The sequence below is a fragment of the Antechinus flavipes genome, chromosome 1 (assembly GCF_016432865.1).
Source record: "Antechinus flavipes isolate AdamAnt ecotype Samford, QLD, Australia chromosome 1, AdamAnt_v2, whole genome shotgun sequence".
In the NCBI taxonomy this organism is placed as follows: domain Eukaryota; kingdom Metazoa; phylum Chordata; class Mammalia; order Dasyuromorphia; family Dasyuridae; genus Antechinus; species Antechinus flavipes.
Window position 1 is genome coordinate 513,338,792 of NC_067398.1, and position 22,245 is coordinate 513,361,036.

At 33.9% G+C, this 22,245-nt stretch overlaps 1 protein-coding gene across 2 annotated transcripts in view; it reads left to right on the plus strand.

The window, feature by feature from the left end:
- MC5R (melanocortin 5 receptor) overlaps window positions 1-20,997 on the plus strand; it is a 31,125-nt gene extending 10,128 nt beyond the window's left edge. For both annotated transcript variants that reach the window (XM_051970516.1, XM_051970517.1), the window contains exons 2-4: window positions 16,357-16,794; window positions 18,729-18,886; window positions 19,961-20,997. In XM_051970516.1, the coding sequence (XP_051826476.1) occupies window positions 19,999-20,976 (978 nt within the window). In that variant the 5' untranslated portion in view covers window positions 16,357-16,794; window positions 18,729-18,886; window positions 19,961-19,998 and the 3' untranslated portion in view covers window positions 20,977-20,997. The remainder of the gene's footprint in view (window positions 1-16,356; window positions 16,795-18,728; window positions 18,887-19,960) is intronic.
- The last annotated feature ends 1,248 nt before the right edge of the window (window positions 20,998-22,245 follow it).

Below are 22,245 nucleotides of genomic sequence, written 5' to 3' on the forward strand. Positions count from 1 at the left end.
GGTCATTACCATAGCAATGAAGCTCAAAACATGAAGTCACTGATGCTATTAAATGTTAATTTGCAGTGTGGTATAATAAAAAATAATGAAGAATTTGTAATTTGTGATTTTGGGATTTGAGTCTAGACTTTAATATTCATTTCCTGTGTGACTTTGGATATCTAAGATCCTAAACCACTTCATTTCTTTTGAGACTTAATTTCTTAATCTATAAGGTGAAAAATTTCAATAAGGTGATCTCTATGTTCCTTGTCATTATAAGTCAGTGCTTCTATTTAGTGTTTATTGGTTAGGCTTTGCCACTACTGATTGTCCAAGGAGAGAATCATGCCCTATAACAGTGAACATTTATAAAGTCAAATAGCTACCTGGGTGTACATATCTTTTCATTAAATACAGGTCATTGAATCCTGGATCATATATCAGAACTGGAAGGGACCTTAAAGGGCAACTAGTCCAAGCCTTTCATTTTATAGATAAAGAAACTGAAAAAATTTCATCACAAATCTGAAATTCTCAACAATAGAACTTTTGGGAGTCCTCACTGATATTTGAGTTTTTAAATTATTATTACTGCTCTGTAGCACATCTGAAAGGGGGCAGGCAGATTGATAGTCAGAATTTAAGCAGCTATTGCAAAGATTGTCTAACCCTAAGTCAAATAGAGGGATTGGGAAATTTAAAAGGGTGAGACAGGTACTGCAGTGGATAAGAGTTCTGTATCTGCAGTCAAAAAGACTCATTTCCCTGAGTTCAAATTTGTTCTCAGATACTATCTGTATGACTTTCTGCAAGACACTTAATCCTGTTCGCCTCAGTTTCCTCATCTATAAAATGAGCTGGAGAAGGAAATGGCAAAGCATTCTAGTGTCTTGGGCAACACAACTCCAAATGGGATCATGAAGAGTTGGACTTGACTAGAAACAACCGAATTGAAAGTTTAAAATTCATACTTAATCTTTAAACTCTGTTTGGCATTTGTCTTTTAACTGGTAGTTGTAGCTTATCTTCTTGGCTATGCTTAAAGAAGATTTTTGTTTGCCCTTTTCAGGGAGAGACTCTCTAGTGATTGTATCTTCCCAAGTGGGAGCTGAGACAGCCAGAAGGCATATTGAAAAGTTGAAATTCAGAAGTTAGTGGCATAGAAATCTCCATATGTTCTCCATGAATTTGTTCTTAAGGTAGAATTAATCGTCTCATTAATGCTGTACTTATTTGAAGGTAACTAAATTCTCTGTTTATGGAGATATGCTATTTTATTTCTATAACATTTATTAAATATTTTTGGTTCCAAAAAATTATGTGCTCTGTAAAAATAGATACATTAAAAAGATCTCAAGTGCTATATGATGGGCTTTGATATGGGCTCATAAAATACCTTTCATTTCTTTCTGAGGTACTACATTTGTCTGTATTAAGCCCTGTAAATTAGTTTATTTTTGTTTTGAGCCTATTTAAGGTAGAATGACAAGTTTACATTTAAATATACCCATGCAAACCTGTGAACAGAGAAGTAGCCCCGCATGTATATTTGATAGATGACCTTTGGGAATTTTTGGTTGAGTATTTTTGCTTTATATCTACCATCAAAAATAAAAGAGAATATTAAGTGACCATGTACAAATTTTTCCCAATCACCTTTTTGATTATCATTGAAAACACTGTGAGCATTCAGCTCACTCCAGATAAATTCTTTTTAAAAGTATAAAACATTTGGTATGCCAAAAGCATCAGAAGTTAAATAAAGCAAGGGGACCGAAAACATTCACACCTGCTTCTTGGATGCAATCCAATTAGCTAGATGAGACTCTCTGTTCATTTAGCATAGGTTAGTCTAGACTTGAATTATGTAAATGTGTGTTTAATATTGATACACTGGCAAAGAGGCAATCCTACGGTGTTTGAATTTTAGACATCTGGTAAAGCTTAGTCATTCAATTAAAGAGGTATTTATTAAAAATACTCAAATCCTACTATGTGTAAAATACTGTGCTAGTCATTGGCAGTACAAAATTAAAGAATGTTACAGTCCCCATTCTTAATGAGTTTATAGAATTAATGCCATTAGATATAGGCTAATGTAGAATGCAAAATAACAATAATTTCTAATTTTCTAATATTCTTATGAAGGAGGTTCTTAATTATATAGAATGAGATTAATAATTATGGATACCTGTTCCCTACAAAAGTGTGCTCTCAGTATATCCAACCATGTACTTCACCCTAACTCTAGTCTATCATTTCCATTTGACAGCTGGACTAAATAACTTTCCCTTAAATGTCTCATTTAAGTGTCTCTTTGTAGAGAAGCAGTCAGCATCATGGCAAAGTAAATGACTCATATGCTTAACTAAGAAACTGGGACTGCACAGATAGATGATGTTTCATCTGTTTCTCTGTGGAGTTGCTGCACAGTATATTTAAGGGAGTAGAAGAAAGGTTATAGTAGTTATCAGTAGATTTAATAATTTGTACCATAAGCCAGAAGTTGACAAGGATGCTTCTGCTTTGTTAGGATTTCTTAAAGAGAAATTTCCATGACATTTCCCCCCACATGTTAAAAATTAGGGCAATGATGACATGAAAGTGCCAGATATCCTTTCCCTTGTAGATTGGTGTCTTATGGTAGCATTTGTTATTGTTTCTATTGTAAAAAAGGTCAAGGTTTTCATAAGGGCTAAGTGTGGAGAAGATCTTTCTGAAGCAGTTTTAACTGTTGATAATATGACATATGTTCAGGACTCCACTCCAACAAACATTTATTAAGAAGGATCATTTTAAAGATATGATCTTGGAGTCCAGATATAAAAATCCCTTCATATTCAGTAACTAAAACCAAATGCAAATTTTTTTTGTTCAAAACACCTCCCTGAATAGACTTTCCTATTTCTGGAAGCCATTCAGGCTGAATCTCATATAATTGTTTTCAACTCCTTCCTTCTAGTTGTTCATATCCAGTTATTCATTATGTTTTTTTGAATTCATTCTTCATAAAGTTTGTCTAACTCATTCCTTCTTTTCTATTCCCATTACTACTACCCCAGGCTCAGTTCTTATTACTTCATGTCTACAATTTTAAGCAGCCTAAATATTCTCCTTGTCTCCAGGCTTTCTCATTCTCATCAATCCTGTACTTCATCACCAAATAGTGCCCCTAAAGCATAGTTCTTATTGTGTTACTCCCCTGCTTAAAAAGTGGCTTTTCGTGGCCTCCTAGACAAAGCCCTCCAGAAACTTGCTATAATTTGCCTCACTGGTTTTATCTTCCCTTTTACAGAGTCTATATTCTTTGTTTATTGGATTCCTCACTTAGTCACAAACATGCCCTTCCTCCTGAGTTTTTTGCTTATAATATTGTCTTTAGTGGGAGGGGATCCCCACCTCCATCTCCATTTGTCTCCATCTTACCTATTAAGAAAACAATTAAATACTGTGTAATTGTAATGACCAATTCTGACTTCACAGAACAAATATGACAATACTCCTCTATCTCTTCTTTGTGGAGCTATAGTACTATGGGATTGGAACATAATGTATACTCTCAGATTTGGTCCATGTTTTAATTAGCTTTACTGAACTACTTTTTTTCTTTCTTTTTTTTTTTTTTGTTTTAAGGAATGGCTTGTTGGGGAGGGGTAGGGCAAGATATGTTGAGAGATTGAGGTGATGTAAAAACAAAAGTAAAACCAAAACAAAAGAAATTTTAGCTATCACTCAAGGTCCAGCTCGACTATTATTTCCTCTGTAAAGTTGTCGCTGGAACTTTAATTAAAAACAATCACGCCTTCTTTTGAATTCCTATAGTACATTATTTAGCTCATAAATTATGGGAACAGCAAGGATTTTGGAGGTATATAATCCAGTCTAATCTTCTCAATTTATAGATGTAGAAATCCACATCCTAAATATCATGAAATTTGTCCAAGGTTTGTGTTTTATATATGTGTCATATAATCTTTTGTTACAGTTGTTCGCATAGATAAGTGAAAGATACTGCTAGGATCTGAGTTTCATTTGCTTGGGGCCATTTTATAATTTCTTATATGCCCCAAAATGTCTAATTCAATTTAGTAGTGTTCTATAAATATTTGGTGATTGGTAGATTGAAGTTGGGACGACTCTTTAAATTCATTAGGTGAAGAGAAAACTTATTTTTTGAAAAGATTAAAAATAAAACAAAAAAAAGCCAACCTCCTATGTATCTATGATTATTATTAAAGTATCATAGAAAAAGTTTTAGGCAAATCATTTGTGTAAGAGTTTTCCAAATGGAAACTATTATATTCCAGATGTCATATTTCCAGTATCTATTCATCTGTACTCTTTAAAATGGCTTCTTCCATTTTAAATCTCTAATTTACTATAAAACATATTTAAGTTTAAGTGCTATATTATTTAACCAATATGGCTACTTGATCATTATTTTAAAATTTAAAAATAAACTCATCTATGCTAATCCATTTGATGTCATGAATTCAGCAGAATTCTGGGAATGCTGCATGCTGACTGGAATACAAATGAGTAAGAACATGAGGATTTCTAAAGACATCTCTTTATTTCAAAATAAACTATGCAAATAGTAGATTTTAAGACTTTTTGGGGGATATTAGGCACCAAAATTTTGAGGAACTTTCTTTAGAGTTTGGTATATTTTTATTTTTATCTCACTTGTATTTCCCAATATATCCTTGATTTTTGCCTAGAGAACTATCCTTACAGTAGTGTATGAAAATATTAAAAAGTCAGCAAAATCAACTAACACATTGACCAAATTCAATATCATATGCAGCATTCTATATTTTCTGCCAAAAAAGGAATGTACATTATCCCTCTTTTAGAATCAAAGTGGCCATTTGTACTTTCAAAGCATTCTTTTTTAAAAATAAGTTTTTATTTACACCATTTAAATATTATCATAATTTCCCCCTGTGTTCTTCCCCCCTTCCTCCCAGAAAGCGAAATCAATAACAAATAGTATTTTTTCCAAGACACTAAGAGGAAAAATCAGCATAACTTATTGTAAAGTCTGAAAAAATTCTCAGTTCTGCAAAAAGGAATACAATGGAAATATCTTTTATATCTCTTCTTTGGCTCTGCTTACTTTACATGAGTTCATATGGATTTCCCCATGCTTTCTTGCATTTATCATATTCAGCAATTCTTATAGTACCGTAATATTCCATACTTTGTTTAGCCATTTCCTAGGTGATAGGCACCTATCTCCCCCCTCCTCCAATTTTCTGCTATCACATAAATTGATATTATAAATATTTTGGTGTCAACTTGAACTTTCTTCTTATCAATAGTATATTTGGAGGTATAAACTTAGAATTTCTAGGTCAAAGGATATGACATTTTAGTCACTTTATTTGCCTAATTCTAAATTGCTTTCCAAAATAGTATTTTACTGATTCTCAGCTTCAAAAATTATGCAGTAGTGTGCCTGTCTTTCCACAGACCTCTCAACATTGACTATTCTCATCTCTTTTTATCTTTGCCAATTTGAAGGAAGATAAAACCTTAGAGTTGTTTTAAATTTTCTTTTTTCTTATTGTTGGTGATTTGGAACATTTTCCCTATGTGGTTGTTAATAGTTTTGGATTATTCTTTTGAGAACTGCTTGTTCATATTCTTTGATAACTTATCTATTGGGGAATGGCTTCCCCCCTATATACCCACATATATTAATTGTTCTTATATCTTGGATACCAAGCCATTATTAGATAAGTTTGATATGAAAATCCTCACTCCCCCCCCCCCAATTGACCATTTTCTCTTTTAATACTCAGTGCACTAGTTTTGTTTGTAGAGAATCTTTTCAATTTGATGCAATGTACATGATATATTTTATTTTATCATTTGTAATTGCCTCTGCCCCTTGGGACAGAGATTACATTTAAGACAACATGTTTCGAATACATATACTATCATGGCTAGGAAAGATATATGATTTGCTTCTTTTCTAAGTTTTCAATATGAGGTCACATAGGTATTTAGAATATATTGTGGGATATAGTGTAAGATATTGGAAAAGGTCAATTTTTTTCAGACTGATTTCCAGTCTTCTTAGCAGTTTTTAATCAGATAAGGAGTTTATGTTTTACAATTTATTAAATACTAAGTTACTGAGTTCATCGTTTCTAATTTGTTCTTTTGATATCTTTTTAATTTTTTAAACCATTACTGATAGCGTTTGTGAGTGTTGCTTTATAATATAATTTGAGTTCTGTAAAGATTATTCTTGCTTTGTTCCTACCTCTTTTAATTATTTTCTTGACATTTTTCACCTTTTATTTTTTCAAGTGAGTTTTATTATTATTTGTTAAGTTCTGTAAAGTATTCTTTTGATAATTTCATTAACATAGTTCTAAAAGTTTACGTTGGTAGTATTATCATTTTCTTCAAGTCATTTAAATTGTTCTTTATTTCCTTAAGGAACAGTTTGTGATTAAATCTATATAAATATTTTAAATATTTTTATCTCCAAATAGATTATTCCCCCTCTAATTCCCCCTTCCCTTCTCTTTGCCTCCTATTTTTCTGTTGAATGAAATGATTTTTGCACCTCTTTTTGTTTCTCTCTGTCTCTCTTCTTTCCCATGTTAGTACTTCAAAGATTTTTGGTAGCCCTGGCTTTTTCATCAGGAGTGCTAAGAAGTCTAATGTTTCTTTAAAAATCAGTTTTTTGGGGGGGCAGCTAGGTGGTGCATTGGATAGAGAACCAGCCTTGAAGTCAGGAGTACTTGAGTTCAAATCTGACCTCAGACACTTAATACTGCCTATCTGTGTGACCTTGGGCAAGTCATTCGACTTCAATTGCCTCAGGGGAAAAAAAATCAATTTTTCCCCTCTAGGATTATATTTAATTTTGCTGATTACTTACTCTGAGGTGTAAGCCTGTACCCTTTGTCTTCTACAATATTGTATTCCACATTCTTTTATGCTTTACATTGCTGGTTTTTAAATTATGTATTCTCTTGACTGGAATTCTTTGATACTTAATTTCTTTCTTTTTGGTTGCTTCCAGTATTTTTAATTTGACTTGGACATTCTATAATTTGGCTATAATGTTGCTGAAAATTTTCATTTTGGAGTTTCTTCCTGGAGGTGACCAGTGAATTCTTCCTATTTTCATCTTTGTCCTCTGGTTCCAGTAGACCTGAGTAAATTTCTTGTAAGACTTCTTGAACTATTTTTAAAAAATAGTAATGATGTTCAAATAGTCCTTTGATTTTTAATCTTTTTCTCCTTGATCTCTTGTTTTTGTTGATACTTTTTATTCTTTCTAATTTTTATTTTATTTTGTTTTAATATTTCTCATTGCCTCATGAAGTCATTGGCTTTTTTTGGTCCATCTACATTTTCAGGAAATTTATTGCATGGGGAAAATTTTGACCTCTTGTGCCAAGTTTGTTAGTTCCCTTTCCATTTTTTTTCTTCCATAGTTCTCATTTCTTTTTAAAATTCTTTCCTTAATGACTCTCATTCCATTTGGAAAAAAATATTTTTAAACACTTAAAAAAATCTTTTGCTTCATCTCTTGTAAGAATTTTAGTTGAATTTCTGCTCAAGGTGTGTTTTTCTTAGAGGCATTGCTTGAAAATGTTTTTTAATCTTTTCTCATTTAAAGTTATAAATTGGATTCATATTTTTTCTCCACTTATGTCTAATATTGCTTTTCATTTTCTGAATTAGAATTTTCTCTTCTCCCATATTGCCTTTTTCTATGCTGACAGTACTTTGTCACATTTTATTTTAATTTACTTTAAGGCAAACCTATTAGTTAGTAGGTATTCTTATCTTTTTTTATGCTTGATATTAGTTATGAAATTAAAGCTTCTAAAGTACTCATTTTGGGTTCTCTCTTTAAAAGAGTTTTATGTTATTGCCATATATATCTTGCCTTTTGATGCCCCCCCTTTTTTCTGTTGTGCATTACTCTTAGAAATAACAATTCTGGAAATGATAGAGAATATGTATTTACCCAAGGTAGAATTGTTTCGGTGTCCCTGACTATTATTTGCCCTCCTTGTGAAAATTTTTTTCTCCATTTGGTATGAAATCTCCTCTTTGAATTCATATTCTCGGTTTTTTGATTGTAAGATGGAGATAATAGCAGTACCTATTTCTCAGAGTTGTTGTATAAAAGGAGATAATATTTGTAAAGTGCTTTGAAAATATTAGAGTTAAAAATGTTGTTGCTATCTATATAGAGATAATTGAAGCCATGAAGCTTAATGAATAAATGAACAAATAAGATAGAAAAGAGAAGTGGACCCAAGAGAAATTTCTTTGACAATAGAAATGACAAGGATAAAGAACTAGCAAAAGACAATGAGGAGGTGTCAGAAAGAATGATAATGAGGACAGAGCAATGGGATTAGAATTTATGGAAGGGAATATCTTGGATGACAGGGTGATCAGTAGTGTTGAATGCTGAATAGAGATCAGGAAGAATGAGGATCAAGAAGAGCCCATTAGATTTGGCAATTAAGAGAACACTCTGACAGTTTTGAAGAAAACCATTTCTGTTGAAATAATAAAGTTGAAAGCCAGATTGTGGAGGGATACAGGTTTCAATAAATTTCAGACTATAGAGGGAGTGAGAAAGGAAAAAATTCAAGGTGAAAAGAAGTTTATCATGGATCAGGCATCCTAAAGGACAAAATGGAAGAGGTGGGAGATTTAGAGCAGGTTATCATGACAGGGGATGGGGATTAGAGAGTAGGAGTGGTAGCAGCAGTGAGGTGAGGTAAATTTCTAAATAATTATAAATTAACTAGCTAATGCAAAATAAGGGGATGAAATCCTGGAAAACTTTATACAAGTACACTTTGAAGTAAAGCTCTAAGGAGGACTTTAAAAAGGGAAATAATAAGGGATTTATAAGGTTTATCTATTTACCTTCCTACATGAGAGTATGATTCTTGTAAGAACTTCATAAGAACTTTCTCATTAGTATACAGTTGGTAGTATATATAGACAGAGGGCGCAGGTGTGAATTGAATATGAAAGGAAAATATCTAAAAAATAAAATTAAGGATAAAAGAACAATGTTCTGGGAGAAAGGGAAAGGGAGAGGTGCCCTGCCATAAAAGAAGCAAGAAAAAAACTTTTATATAGAGAGGAACAGGAGAGAGGGGAGGGAGACTGAGTCAACTTTATTCTTATCAGAATTGGCGCAAGGAGGAAATAACATGAATATTCAATATAGGTATAGAAATCTATCTTATCCTGCAGGAAAGTAGGAGGGTAAAGGGATGAGAAAGGGGAGTGTGATAGAAGAGAGAGTATATTGAGTGGTCAAAAGCTAAACACTTTTGAGGGGCGAAAGGGTGAAAGGAGAGAGAAAGAATAGAATAGAATAAATGGGGAAAATACAGTTAGCTAAAGTATTTATGAAAAGAATTTTGAAACAAGTTTCTCTGATGAAGTCATCATTTGTCAAATGTATAGAAAACTGAGTCAAATTTATAAAAAATTGATAAAAATTTGATAAATGACCAGAAGATATGAACTATTTCTAAAAGGGCTATGAAATCATGCATATTCTTTGACCTTACAATACCACTACTAGGCAAGAATGCCAAATGAGATTAAAAATAAAAGGAAAAGACCTATAGATACAAAAACATTTATAGCAGCTATCTTTTCAGGACAAAAAAAAAGGAAACTGAGGGGATGCCCATCAATTGAGGAAAGGCTGAATAAATTGTGGCATGTGATTATGATGGAATATTATTGTACTATGGAAAATGATAAATGGGATGCTCTCGGAAAAACCTGGAAAGTCCTTCATGAGATCAAGCAAAGTGAAATGTACTGTGTATAAAGTAATAGCAATGTTGTGGAATCAGCTGTGAATGACTGCTATTTTTATAAATACAATGATCTTCTGAAGGACTTGTGATGAAAAAATGCTATCCAGAAAAAGAACTAATAGTGTCTGAATACAGATTGAAGCATACTTTTTCCCCCTAAATTTATTTTTCTTGAGGATTTTTGTTTTTTGGGGGTAGGAGAACTATGTTTTCTTTTGCAATATGACTTTTAAGGAGATGTTTTGCCTATGTTCACATATACTTTCGGGTAGGGAGAAAGATAAAGAACTCAACATTTTAAAGATAAATGTAAAAAATTGTTTTACATGTAACTGGAGAAAAATATTAAAATATAAAAAAAAACAAATAAAGATAAGGAAACTGAGACAGAGAAATTGTGACTTATCTAAGGTTATGTAGGTACTAAAAAGTAGCATCAGAATTTGAACCTATGTCCTTCCCTTTCCTTTTCAGAAGTTAATGTAGTGCCTCTGGCTAACCCCTCCAGATAGTCCATCAGAATGGTCATAGTGGCAGAGGAAATTCTTCAAAGTGTTGTTTTTGGAATATTATTTCTTTATACACAGTTTCACTTTCCAGTCTACCCCTCACACCCATGCTGGGGAGCTGGGACCTATCTTTAAAAATTCATGTAGACATGTAGAGGAGGAGGATGGAACTTCATTCGAATGGTAAATGATTGGAGCTGGTTGAGGATAATCCTCTCCAATTCTGAGCTTTTCTATGCAAGCCCTTAGAGTGAGAGGAAAGCTCCTCTGAAGCATTTTGGATTTTTTTTTTTTTTTAATTATGGCTGAGCAAGGAGCAAGCTTTTAGAGGCCTAACTGGCGTGAGGATTTCCTTCTTTCTAACAACCATCATCTTTAAATCCCATATGCTGAGGGAAGAAAAATTATGATTATTTCCCTTTTATCTTCCAAATTGCTTTTTACTTTGTAAAAAAATGTAAAGTTAATGAAAAATAGTTTATTTGTTTTGGGAAGCATATCAGCAGAGGCAGAGTAGAGTGAGCTGAGAATCTAATTTCTCTACCCTTTAAAGGAAGGCACTGAGCTGGAGTTTGATAGTCTACCCTCTAGTCCTCCAATCAGAAGAGAGAGCAGGCTGAGGGAGTTTGGGTCAATCTAGGCTTGAGTTAGCAGTATGGTGATGGGATTAGAGGTGATGAGTTTCATCTGAAAGGGACTTCTTGTTCTATAGAGTTGAAACCAGGCAGAGCAGCAGATGCAGAGTGGAGTGATGAAGGAATATCCATTCTAATGGATCATCAAGTATCTCCTTGAAGACCATAAAAAATGGGGAACTTACAGGCAAAATCATCCTAACAATGGGTCAGGTCACTAGACCACCCAATTCCCTAAAGTTTGAATTACATTTGATAAAACTGAGCTTCAAAAACAAGTGAATGTAATGATTTTTAAGACTCTTTTCTCCAGTTCCCTGCTCCCTGCTTATTCTAATTCAATATCCCTTTAATTTTATTAGGGTTAGACTAATTTGTCATGGGCTTAAAGGTCAATGTCCTCACCAAAGCTGAGTCACAACTCAAAAAAAGCAGGATAACTAGACTCTAAAGGAAAAAGAAAATTACCTCATAGAATCGTTAGGCTATTAATACCCTCAAATATGTCATTTTCCAGTATTGGTAATTGTAAGATGTGCTTGTCAGAATTTTTCAGTTGATAAAAATAATTATGTAGAATTTAGTTTTCCCACTATATGTAAAGGACAAGTTAGCAGTAATAGCTGCTCTTTATTCTGCCAGCTGTAGCTTTTTTTCTTTTTAAAGCATTGTTGCAAGTAGATAAATCTGATGGTCCAGTCATTCTGGATTTAAAGTCACTTAATTTCTTTATGTCTCAAATGCTGTTCTATATATAATGAGGAGTTAGACTTAATGACCTCTGAAGTTCCTAACAGATCTCTAATGATGTCCTGTTCCATTCTATATCATAGAATTCAGAGAATAAATCTCCCCTTTGATGGGCTATAGGGCTTAGAAATTCTGAGTTTCTAGAACAGCTTGAGCAATGGCCAACCTATTTCTGAATGTTCTGGTCCTCAAAATAGGCATTTGTGGAATGCCCTATCATGATTTCTGACCATATTAATAAATATTTATGGTTGATGGGTTTTCTTTCTTCTATTCCTGGTCCCCTCTCTCCAGGTCCCCTAAAAATAATAGATTGGAAAGAGAAAAAAATTGAATATGAGTCACTAACCAGTTTAATAGTTGAATGTGAGTCTTATCTTATTGGATATAAAATTATCCTTGAAGTCAGAGATAGCTGAGTTCAAAGTCTGCCTCTGACACATACTGGTTGTTGTACCATAGGAAACTTTTTTTTTTTTTAACCTTTGACTGCCCTAGACAATTCTATAAGATTGAATTGCTTTTCCATCTGCACCTCAAAATGGCAAATACTGTACTTGCATTATACTAACAAAGTCACAGATTTGAGCCAAAGATTACTTTTAAAATTACTAATTTTTAAAAGACCAAAAATTCTTCTTGTTTCTTTATTTTCTCTTTGATGTGGTGCTCTAATGAGCTACTGGTCAGAAAAGTAATTGTTTAAGACTTATAATGAAACTGTAGTGCATGGCATAAAATGGTAAGTCCCATTTAATCTTACTGGATTTAGCCATTTAAATTAGAGAAAATTATTTTTCTTTTGTTAATGAGTTTGGACCATTATAATGTCTAGTGAACTAACTTTGTAGTTTATTTCCAGATTTTTTGATGTTTTTGTCCTAGGTTTTCTTCTATCTGTTCTCTAACTTGATGAACTCATTGACTCCCAAGAGCTTAATTATCTCTGCAGATGATTCCTATCCTTTCTCCTGAATGCCAATCTATCATCACCAATTGTCTATTGGGCATTTCAAACTGGATGTCCCATAGGCATTTATTCTGCATCATATCTAAAACATGGATCATTCTCTTTCTTTTCAACCCCATTACTTTATCCAACTCCCATATTTCTTTCAAGGATACTACCTAATTAGAGTAAATTTAATCCCCTTTTATATGATACCTCTCCACCACACCTGTATCCACACACATTTGTTATTGTTGTTAAGGCATTTTATTTTGCCATTTGGTACTTTCTTGGCAAAATATTATTAGAGTGGTTTGTCATTTCTTCAGTTTATTTTACATATGAAGTACAGAGGCAAACAAGGTTAAGTGACTCGTCCAGGGTCTCATAGCTAAGAAATGTCTGAACTGATTTGAATTTGGGAAGATGAGTCTTCCTGATTTCAAGTCCAACCCATGGGACTGTTTGCCTCTGGATGTCTGGAGTAAACACTATTATCTTAATGAGCTCATAAAGAAAACATTTTAAGGAAAGTTTGGATTTAAGTAAGAGATACTATATTTGACAAATAGATGCAGGATAGTGTGAGGATTACTAAATTATTGTTCTTGTTCTAGGTCTTAGATTTTGGGCAATTTTGCCTTGAAGATTTTTAATTTGGTAAATACTTATACCTTGGTTGGTGCTAAAGTAACAGGCAAGGTGCAAATCTTCTTCCATCTTTCTCTACAGCCAAGGGATAAAGGACTGGGAAAATTACAAAACCCTTTCAAATATTCTAAGAAAGCCACTTGCATTAAACAGAAACACAATGAATTTTTCATTTAAAATGGGACTACCCACTGGCACAATATAAGATCTTAAAATAGTCATTATAAAAACCATATTTCCTAAAAGAAAACAGTTGGGAAATTCTTTACTTGATTTAAGGGTCATTTCATTTTGAAAAAGATGAATGAAACAGCAAAGAAAAGGGCTTTTTCTGGATCCTATCCTATTAATAAGTGAGGATTTGGTTTCTGATACATTAATGACAAGAATCTTGGGATGCAGTTAGCCCTTCATGATTACATAGTTCTTATAAGATCATTAATTTGGAGTACTTGACAGAGTGCAATAGTTAGAATTAGGTAAGACAAGAAGAGTTTAAATCCTTCCTTAGACATTTACTAGCTGTTCAACCACAGGCAAAACACTCAGCCTCTCTGAGTGGGTCGGTTTCTTTATTCTTAAAGAAAGGAATTGGATAGAGCACCAGCCCTGAAGTCAGGAGGACCTGGATTCAAATGTGGCCTCAGACACTTAACACTTCCTGGCTGTGTGACCCTGGGCAAGTCACTTAATCCAATTATCTCAGGGGAAAAAATGGGAATTGATCTAGGTGATTCCAGTTCTAATTCTATGATTCTGTAGAGCCCTTCCTCAGCAATTCATCTCCCACCATGCATCCATACAGTGTCTTCTATATGCCTGGACTTTTTCCTTATCTCTGATTCTTAGAATTCTTAGTTATCTTTAATGCTTAATTCAAGTCATACCTTTGAAGGAAGCCTTTTCTCATCTCCTTGGGTGGTAGTGGTTCTTTCCTTCCTTAATTTGTAATATTATTTATTTGTCTGTTAAATGTTGCAATCTTCATTAGAATTTAAGCTCCTTAAAGGCAGGGACTTTTTTTTTTCTTCCAAGTTTGAGCCTAGTATTGCTTTATACATAATAGATAGTTAATAAGTACTCATTGAGTTGAATTCAATTGGAGCAATGGAGTAGCAACAACTAAGAACTTCCTGGGCTCATTTTCTTGATCGAGGAGATTAGTTCAAGGACTAGGTAGAATTTGCAGTCTAGGAGAAGAGACAGAACCATAATATTGTTGTTCAGTCATATCCAATTCTTTGTGAACCCATTTGAGATTTTCTTGGCAAAGACAGTTTGCCATTTCCTTCTCCATCTTATTTACTGATGAGGAAACTGAAACAATCAGGCTTAAGTGGTTTGCCTAGGGTTACACATCTAGTAAGTGTCTGAGGCTGGATCTGAACTTGGACCTTTCTGACTCCAGGAACAGCTCTGGTCTGCTGTTATAATGTATAGGAATAAATCCAGACCTTGTTTCATCTATTACTCTGAATTACATATAGTAAGTGGATCTAGAGAAGGGTATTGATTTTCTAACAATGCCATATTTTGTTGGGGGAGTGGAAGGGGCAAGAATGAGAGACCAGAAGGGACCTACACAGCTTCAGTGTAGGAATTTACAGGACTGTTTAGCTCCCAGGAGCAATAGTTGGAAGAAGAGTAGTATTTGTGATTATTTATGAACTTGAATATTAACCCTTTGTGCTTCTTTTCGTTGGGTTTTACAAAGCTTGTCCCATACTGGACCTACTTGTCTGCAGCTAAAAATAATTTTCTTTTTGTTGTGGAGACCAAGGCATAAGCCAAATTCTGGTGTTGCTGAGAAACATCCTGGGAAAGGTTACAATTCAAAAATAATAGGATTATTGAGAAACCCATAAGATTGAACTAGATCTTGGGTTGATGAGATATTTGGTTCTGGACCATGAATAGCTTGTGCATCAATATTTCTCAATAGTTTAAAAACTGTTTTGCTACTTCTTTGGTATATACTTGGATTGGTCCAATAGTTCTTTCTTAAGTGCCTTAAATGTCATTTCTGCTTCTTCATAGGGTATGTTAGGATACACATATAACTCCTCCATGCAAATGATTGATAGTGAAAATAGTTTGAGAAGCCAGGGTCACCTCTATGCCATGATAAAGCATCAAAGAAGGATGCCATAGAAGCTATATATATATATATGTATATACATATAATCCTGTTGAAATATTAAATATGTGAGTATGTGTGAAAATAACACAAGGGGTTATTAATATATTCTTTTCTCTTAGCAATTTGAGTAATTCTTTTTGTTTCAGACTTTTAATAATAAGCTAATTATATACATTTATTTTAACATTTGACATATTTATGGAAATTTTATAATGTATTTCTGTTGTCTAAACCCACCATTTCTGTAGTCCATTTATCTCCACCTATTGTAGCATTTCTGTGACAGACCACCAGAAAAAAATACCCCTACTCCCTGGGAAAGTTAATCCACTCAGCTTTGGAATTTTTACCAGGAATGATATTTCTCAATTGTTGATTAAGTGAGTGAAAACTTACTTAATCCACTATATTTTGCCAAACCCAGGCCACCAAACCATATCGTACTTCCCATTCCATATAGATATTTACTTTAGTCAATTTACCATTTGATTTCTGGTCCATTTTCTATCTTCTACATTGATTCATAAACCAAATTTATACTGTCATTTTACTCTTGTTTTTTTGATCTATGGATCAACAAATTATTTCTGTGACTTCTCAGACACTTCTCTCTGGCACACACACACACACACACACACACACACACACACTTGCTTTTACTGGAATGTAGACTTCTTGATGTCAGACAGTTTCATTTATTTTTTTCATTTTTTTTCTCAACTGCTTAGCATAGTGATTGGTATATATTTATTTTCCTTTATTTCAAATGATGACATGACTATTTAGGATTGAATGTCAACATCTAAAAGTAAAAGAGATTAGAAATATAAGAAGTATTGAAAAAGTAAATAAAACAAAATATCTAACAAACTAGTATTTAAGACTTCTCTTTTGTCCCCAGATTTTGAGAGTGGGAAGGAAGGAGCATCATGAAATTATTTGAACAGTTGTGCATATCATCTCAGAATAATGACCCATTCAAGAAGGAATTGTGCTGCATATGAGCAAAGAAAGTAACTATATCAATAAAACCAAGACTTCACCAAAAGCATATTTGTTCAAAAAAGGAAAGAAAGTATATTACTGAAATTAAAAAACAAAAGATTTCCTTCCCCTGCCCCTGCCGAAACCACCTCTAAAGCATTCCATGGGTGAACCAAACAGCTTCAAAATCAGTGCAGAGATCAAAACTAGATACTCAAAAGAACAGAGAGAAAAATGCTTGAGTTTTATAATAAAGCCAAAGGTAACACCCAAGAAGCAAAATAAAGACAATAGACCGCAAAGCAGAGGAAGGTGGTATTTCAACTAATTAGATGACAACTTTCTTCACAAAAAGGTAAGCCTAAGAGTATACCTCCCAACATGTTCTCAAACTAACTCAGTGGTGAGTTCAGATAGCTTCGGATTAAAAATTCCTCTTTTTTGGTTGCTGAGAAACAAAAATGAGACAATAATGTGAATCTAAAGTCAGAGAATCAGGATTTAATCACTCAGCAAACATTTTTCATTTATTGATAGCAAAATGGTCAAAAGACATAAACAGGTAATTCTCAAAAGAAGAAATTCAAGTTATTAACAGTTATATTAACAATTGCTCTAAATTACAAATATTTAGAGAAATACAAATTAAAGTTTTTTTTTAATTATAGTTTTTTATTTACATATGCATGGGTAATTTTTCAACATTGACCCTTTCAAAACCTCCTGTTCCAACTTTTTCCCTCCTTCTCCCATGTTAAATATGTTAAAATATATGTTAAATACAATATATGTATACATATTTATACAGTTCTCTTGTTGCACAAGAAAAATTGGATATAGAAAGAAAGTAAAAATAACCTGAGAAGGAAAACAAAAATGTAAGCAAACAATAACAGAAAGAGTGGAACTGGTATGTTTTGGTCCACACTCATTTCCAGTATTCTTTCCCTGCATGTAGCTGAAATACAAATTAAAGTGACCTTGAAATTCTACCCTATATCTATCAAATTGGGTATGATGAGAAAAGTGGAAAATGACAAATGTTGGCAGCATTGTAAGAAAATAGTTATCCTAGTACACTGTTTGTGGAACTTGAAATTGGTCTGTCTAGTTATTCTGAAAAGCTATACCATTGTTAGGCTCACATCCCAAAGAAATTAGAATTTTTAATCTGAAAGTATAGAATTTTACTTGAGGTTGGAAAATCAAGAGTGTGACTATCCCCATGTGTGGCTGAAGTAGAACTGAGAAAGTCATGGGAGTTGAGGGGATTTAAGACATTGAGAGATCAGGGTATTTGAAGGAACATCAACACATGTTGAATTTCTCAGCATAAGGGTCAGAGTTGGACAGAAGAGGAAGACTATGAACCAGGTATAGAACTCCTTAAGATAGGATGGAGATGAAGAATAATAGGGAATATTTATTACTAGAATCTGAATTATATTATAAATTTGGAAAGAGTGAATTTCAAATTCACCTTCTGATTTTATTGCCTGTGTAAAGTTAGGCAAGTAACTTAGCCTTGCTAAATCTTGGATTTCTTATTCATAAAATGAGTGGGGGTAAAGTAAATGACCCCCAAGATTTCTTCTAGTCCTCCATCTATGTTTTTTTTAAAGTAAATTTGGAGTTTATTATTATGCTAAGGAAGATCTTTCCTTACAAGATTTAAATTCTTCTGCAGTCTGATTTAGTCATAAAATCATGGAATAAGGTGATACATTGGACAGTTGTAGAAAGGAACTTCTTGTTTTTATTTCTCTTAACAAAACAGCCAATAGGGGAAAAATATTGTTGGGCTTCATGGAGAAAATAGTATCACAAAAGGGGTTTCAGAGATGGAAGTCTTCTGAGAACCATTGAGAGCTAATTGAATTTTAATGTTTGAAAAAAGTGAGAAAGGAACAATAATAGCCTGAACAGCTAGTTTAGTAGAAAAAAAAATGCCTTTGGAGAAGATCTTAAAGAAACAAGAAGACGTAAAAAAAATCCTTAGTGTGTAATGAAGAAGTAGCCATCCTTCATTGAAAAGTTTATTAATGGATCTGGGGAACTGCTCTACAACTGTAGACCACTAGGTGGTACCGGCAGCCCAAGTGTTCATTACACACAGAAGCTACTCTAAAAAGAATAAGTTGGTAGAAAGGAGGGAAGAACTGGAAATAGGAGGGAAGACGGGAGAGGGGGAGGGAGGAGGAGTCTTAAGCTGAGCTCAGGAGAGTCAATAATTCTGTGAGTCTATATAAGGCAGCTGGAGTGGAGGTAATTGATGCTTTTGCTTTACAGATTTGAGAATTCCTGCCTTCCCTGGTGATGGCATCTTGTTCCAGGCAAACAACACAACCTATAGATTTGAGGTGTCCTGGGAGAGCTGCAACTTCTAACAGCTGGGGGAGAAAGAGTGCTGTCTGGGAACAGAAGTAAGAGCTGAAGGAACAAGACTGGTAAATAGTTACAACATCTACTGATTTAAAAGTCTGTCGGGAGCAATGTGAACCCATTCTTAATTTGTAAGCATAGAAGGGTGTGAGCAGCAGCAAGCGTAGCTAAATGAATATTTCTGAAGCTGTTCTATAAGATATTTTTCTAGGTAATATGATTTCTAGGTAATATGAACTCCCTTAGAGGGGGACATCTAATTATTCTGTACAGTATCTATCTTGTGATTGCAGTTAAATTAATATTTATTGTGATCATTCTGAATAGAAAAAAATGTTGAAAATCTGAACACAGGAAAACTGTGCTTTGGGTTTAGAGGGCAAAGGGAGTGTTTGGATCACAATGGGCAGAAAGCAGTTGTGTAACTGGGAAAATAAAGTTTCTTTTTAGGAGCTAGTATTTTTGTGCACTTTCTGGTTCATGTATTTTTATAGAATGATTAAAATGCTTTCTCAAGAAATGCAAAAGTGAGAAAAGCTAATATTCAGTGAAGAAGAACAATTCTCAATTTCTTCCTCAGTTTTTAAAATGCAGATGCAAACCTATCTTTTTGTGGTGATAGAAAAGAATCTAAAGGGGAACATGATAAAGTTAATGAAATTATATTAATTAAATATTAAAACTGGGACTTAATCTGATTTGAGAAAGTCAGGATCAATGCTGAGAGAGCAGATGCACATCTATCATTCCTTTTGGGAAGGGTGCCCTTTCTTCAGACATCTATCTTTACCATAAAATCTAACAAACTGAAAGATAGACAGGAGAGAAGAGAAGAAGGGACAAAAAGGGAGCAAATCAATTTTGTTTTTTTATGATCTTAAATTTTTTTTTTGTTTAAGTGAGGTGGAAATAGAAAAGAAAGTGGTACTAGGAATTCAAATTCCAGAAAACTTTATCATAGACATTGTCAAGATTGTCAGGGATTTGATAAAGGAGGTTATAGCTAGAGAGGAACTGTTAAACATATTCCATTCTATTTGATTGTCTCTGTTGTCTTGAGTTTGTTTGTATCATGTTGCTGTCTTTTGGGTAGGGCTGTTTTGTTCTCTGGATCACATATTTGCTACTCTGTTTTACAGCAAATTCACTGGAAAGAAGATAGTCACTTCTTCTCACAATGAACTCTTCTTTTTTTCTGCACACGTTGGATGTCAACTTGAGCTCATTGAGGGGCAATATGTCTGGACCCATGATCAAGAGCAAATCTTCACCCTGTGAGCAAGTGGGTATAGCTGTTGAGGTGTTCCTGACTCTTGGTATCATCAGCCTCTTGGAGAATATTTTAGTCATCGGGGCCATAGTTAAGAACAAGAACTTGCACTCACCCATGTATTTCTTTGTATGCAATTTGGCTGTTGCAGACATGCTAGTGAGTGTGTCCAATGCTTGGGAGACCATCACAATATACTTAATAAACAATAAGCATCTGGTGATGGAAGATGCTTTTGTGCGCCACATAGACAATGTGTTTGATTCAATGATCTGCATCTCTGTGGTGGCCTCCATGTGCAGTCTGTTGGCCATTGCAGTGGACAGGTATGTCACCATTTTCTATGCCCTGCGCTACCACAACATCATGACGGTGAAGCGATCGGGGCTCATCATTGCATGCATCTGGGCCTTTTGTACCGGCTGTGGGATCATCTTCATTCTGTACTATGAGTCTACTTATGTCATCATTTGTCTCATTACCATGTTTTTCACCATGCTGTTTCTTATGGTGTCTCTGTATATTCACATGTTTCTCCTGGCTAGGACTCATGTGAAACAGATTGCAGCCCTGTCTGGCTATAGTTCAGTCCGGCAGAGGGTCAGCATGAAGGGGGCCATCACCCTGACAATGTTACTCGGAGTTTTCATTGTTTGCTGGGCTCCGTTTTTCCTCCACCTCATCCTAATGATTTCTTGCCCCCAGAACCTTTACTGTATTTGCTTCATGTCCCATTTCAACATGTACCTCATCCTCATTATGTGTAACTCTGTGATTGACCCTCTGATCTATGCCTTCCGCAGTCAGGAGATGAGAAAGACCTTCAAAGAGATTATTTGTTGCTATGGACTGAGAATGACCTGTGGGTTCCCTATCAAGTATTAAAAATATATTATGTTTATTCTATCTGTTTCTCTCTCATTTTTGAACAAAGACATCATTTTTGCAGAGGGATATGTAGTTTTGTAAGCAGGCAAGCTGCAAGTCCAGCCACATAATCACCTTTTATTTATGGTCTCTTCCAAAATCAGATGCACATGTAAGGTTTTTCCTCTGCTTTATTTAGAATGTTAATCAACCTTCAATTATTCACCTGTGATAATCCATTTGGGATATAGTCTACTTCAGATTTTCAGATTCCAGGCTACTTCCTTCCCTTTGCTCCCTCTCTCTGTCTATGACATTTCCCCAGATTTCTGTTGGTGTTGCTTGCTTAGAGAATGAAAACTAACTTTAGCATCAACCTCAGTAAAATAGTGTCAAGAAATTAAATCGGCTTCCTTGTAAAATAAAGAAATCAATCATGCAATACATTCTTAGTCCAAATCCAAATGATTGTAAGAAAAGTTTTGTTTGTAAACTAATAGGCTTCTGTTTCCCCTGCTCCCCCCAGTTAATGTAGATAATTGAGAGCTGACTACATTTTTCAAAAAGTGGTGTATTTTGGTACCTTATGTATTTTTTCTCTTTTAAGAAATAATTCCATGACTGTTTAATGCTCATTAGAATTAGATACACTTTCTAAGAGGGATGATTTGGTCCAATTTTGTCTTGTTGAGATTTATTGTCAATTTTGAAAAAAGTTTTTTTCCCCCTCCATACCCCAGTTTTGTGATTTTGGGTGTGTATTCATTCATTAAGTAGGTGTGTATTCATTCATTGAAAATTTCTATTTTGTAAAAAAAATTGTTGAAATATTTTTTATATCTTTCAATGACTTTTCTGGAACTCATTTTTGTTACCTGACACTTATTGAATTTCTGAGTTTCAGATTGACTTTTTTGAGTGACATTTCCTAGGCCTGAACCACACTTTTAACCATAGGAAGATAGCATATGTAAGGTCCGCAAATTATGCTGTGACCACTACTTAAGGACAAAATATGTCTCCTTGACCATTCTAAATTGAGTCTCAAAACTAAGTCTCAAAAAAAAATACATTGACATTGAATCAGAAGGCAAGATTAATCCATTTTGAAACACTTTGGTCTGACTTTAAAACTGAAGTTAAGACATACTAATTTTAAAATAGTGGTTTACTTGTCTTTTCCTCATCCAAGAATGTATTTGAAGGGATGAATGTAGTTACTTTTGGTATTAAAAAGATTTGCTCACTCTTATCTGGAATGTTCCCAAAGTGGATTATGATATAAAA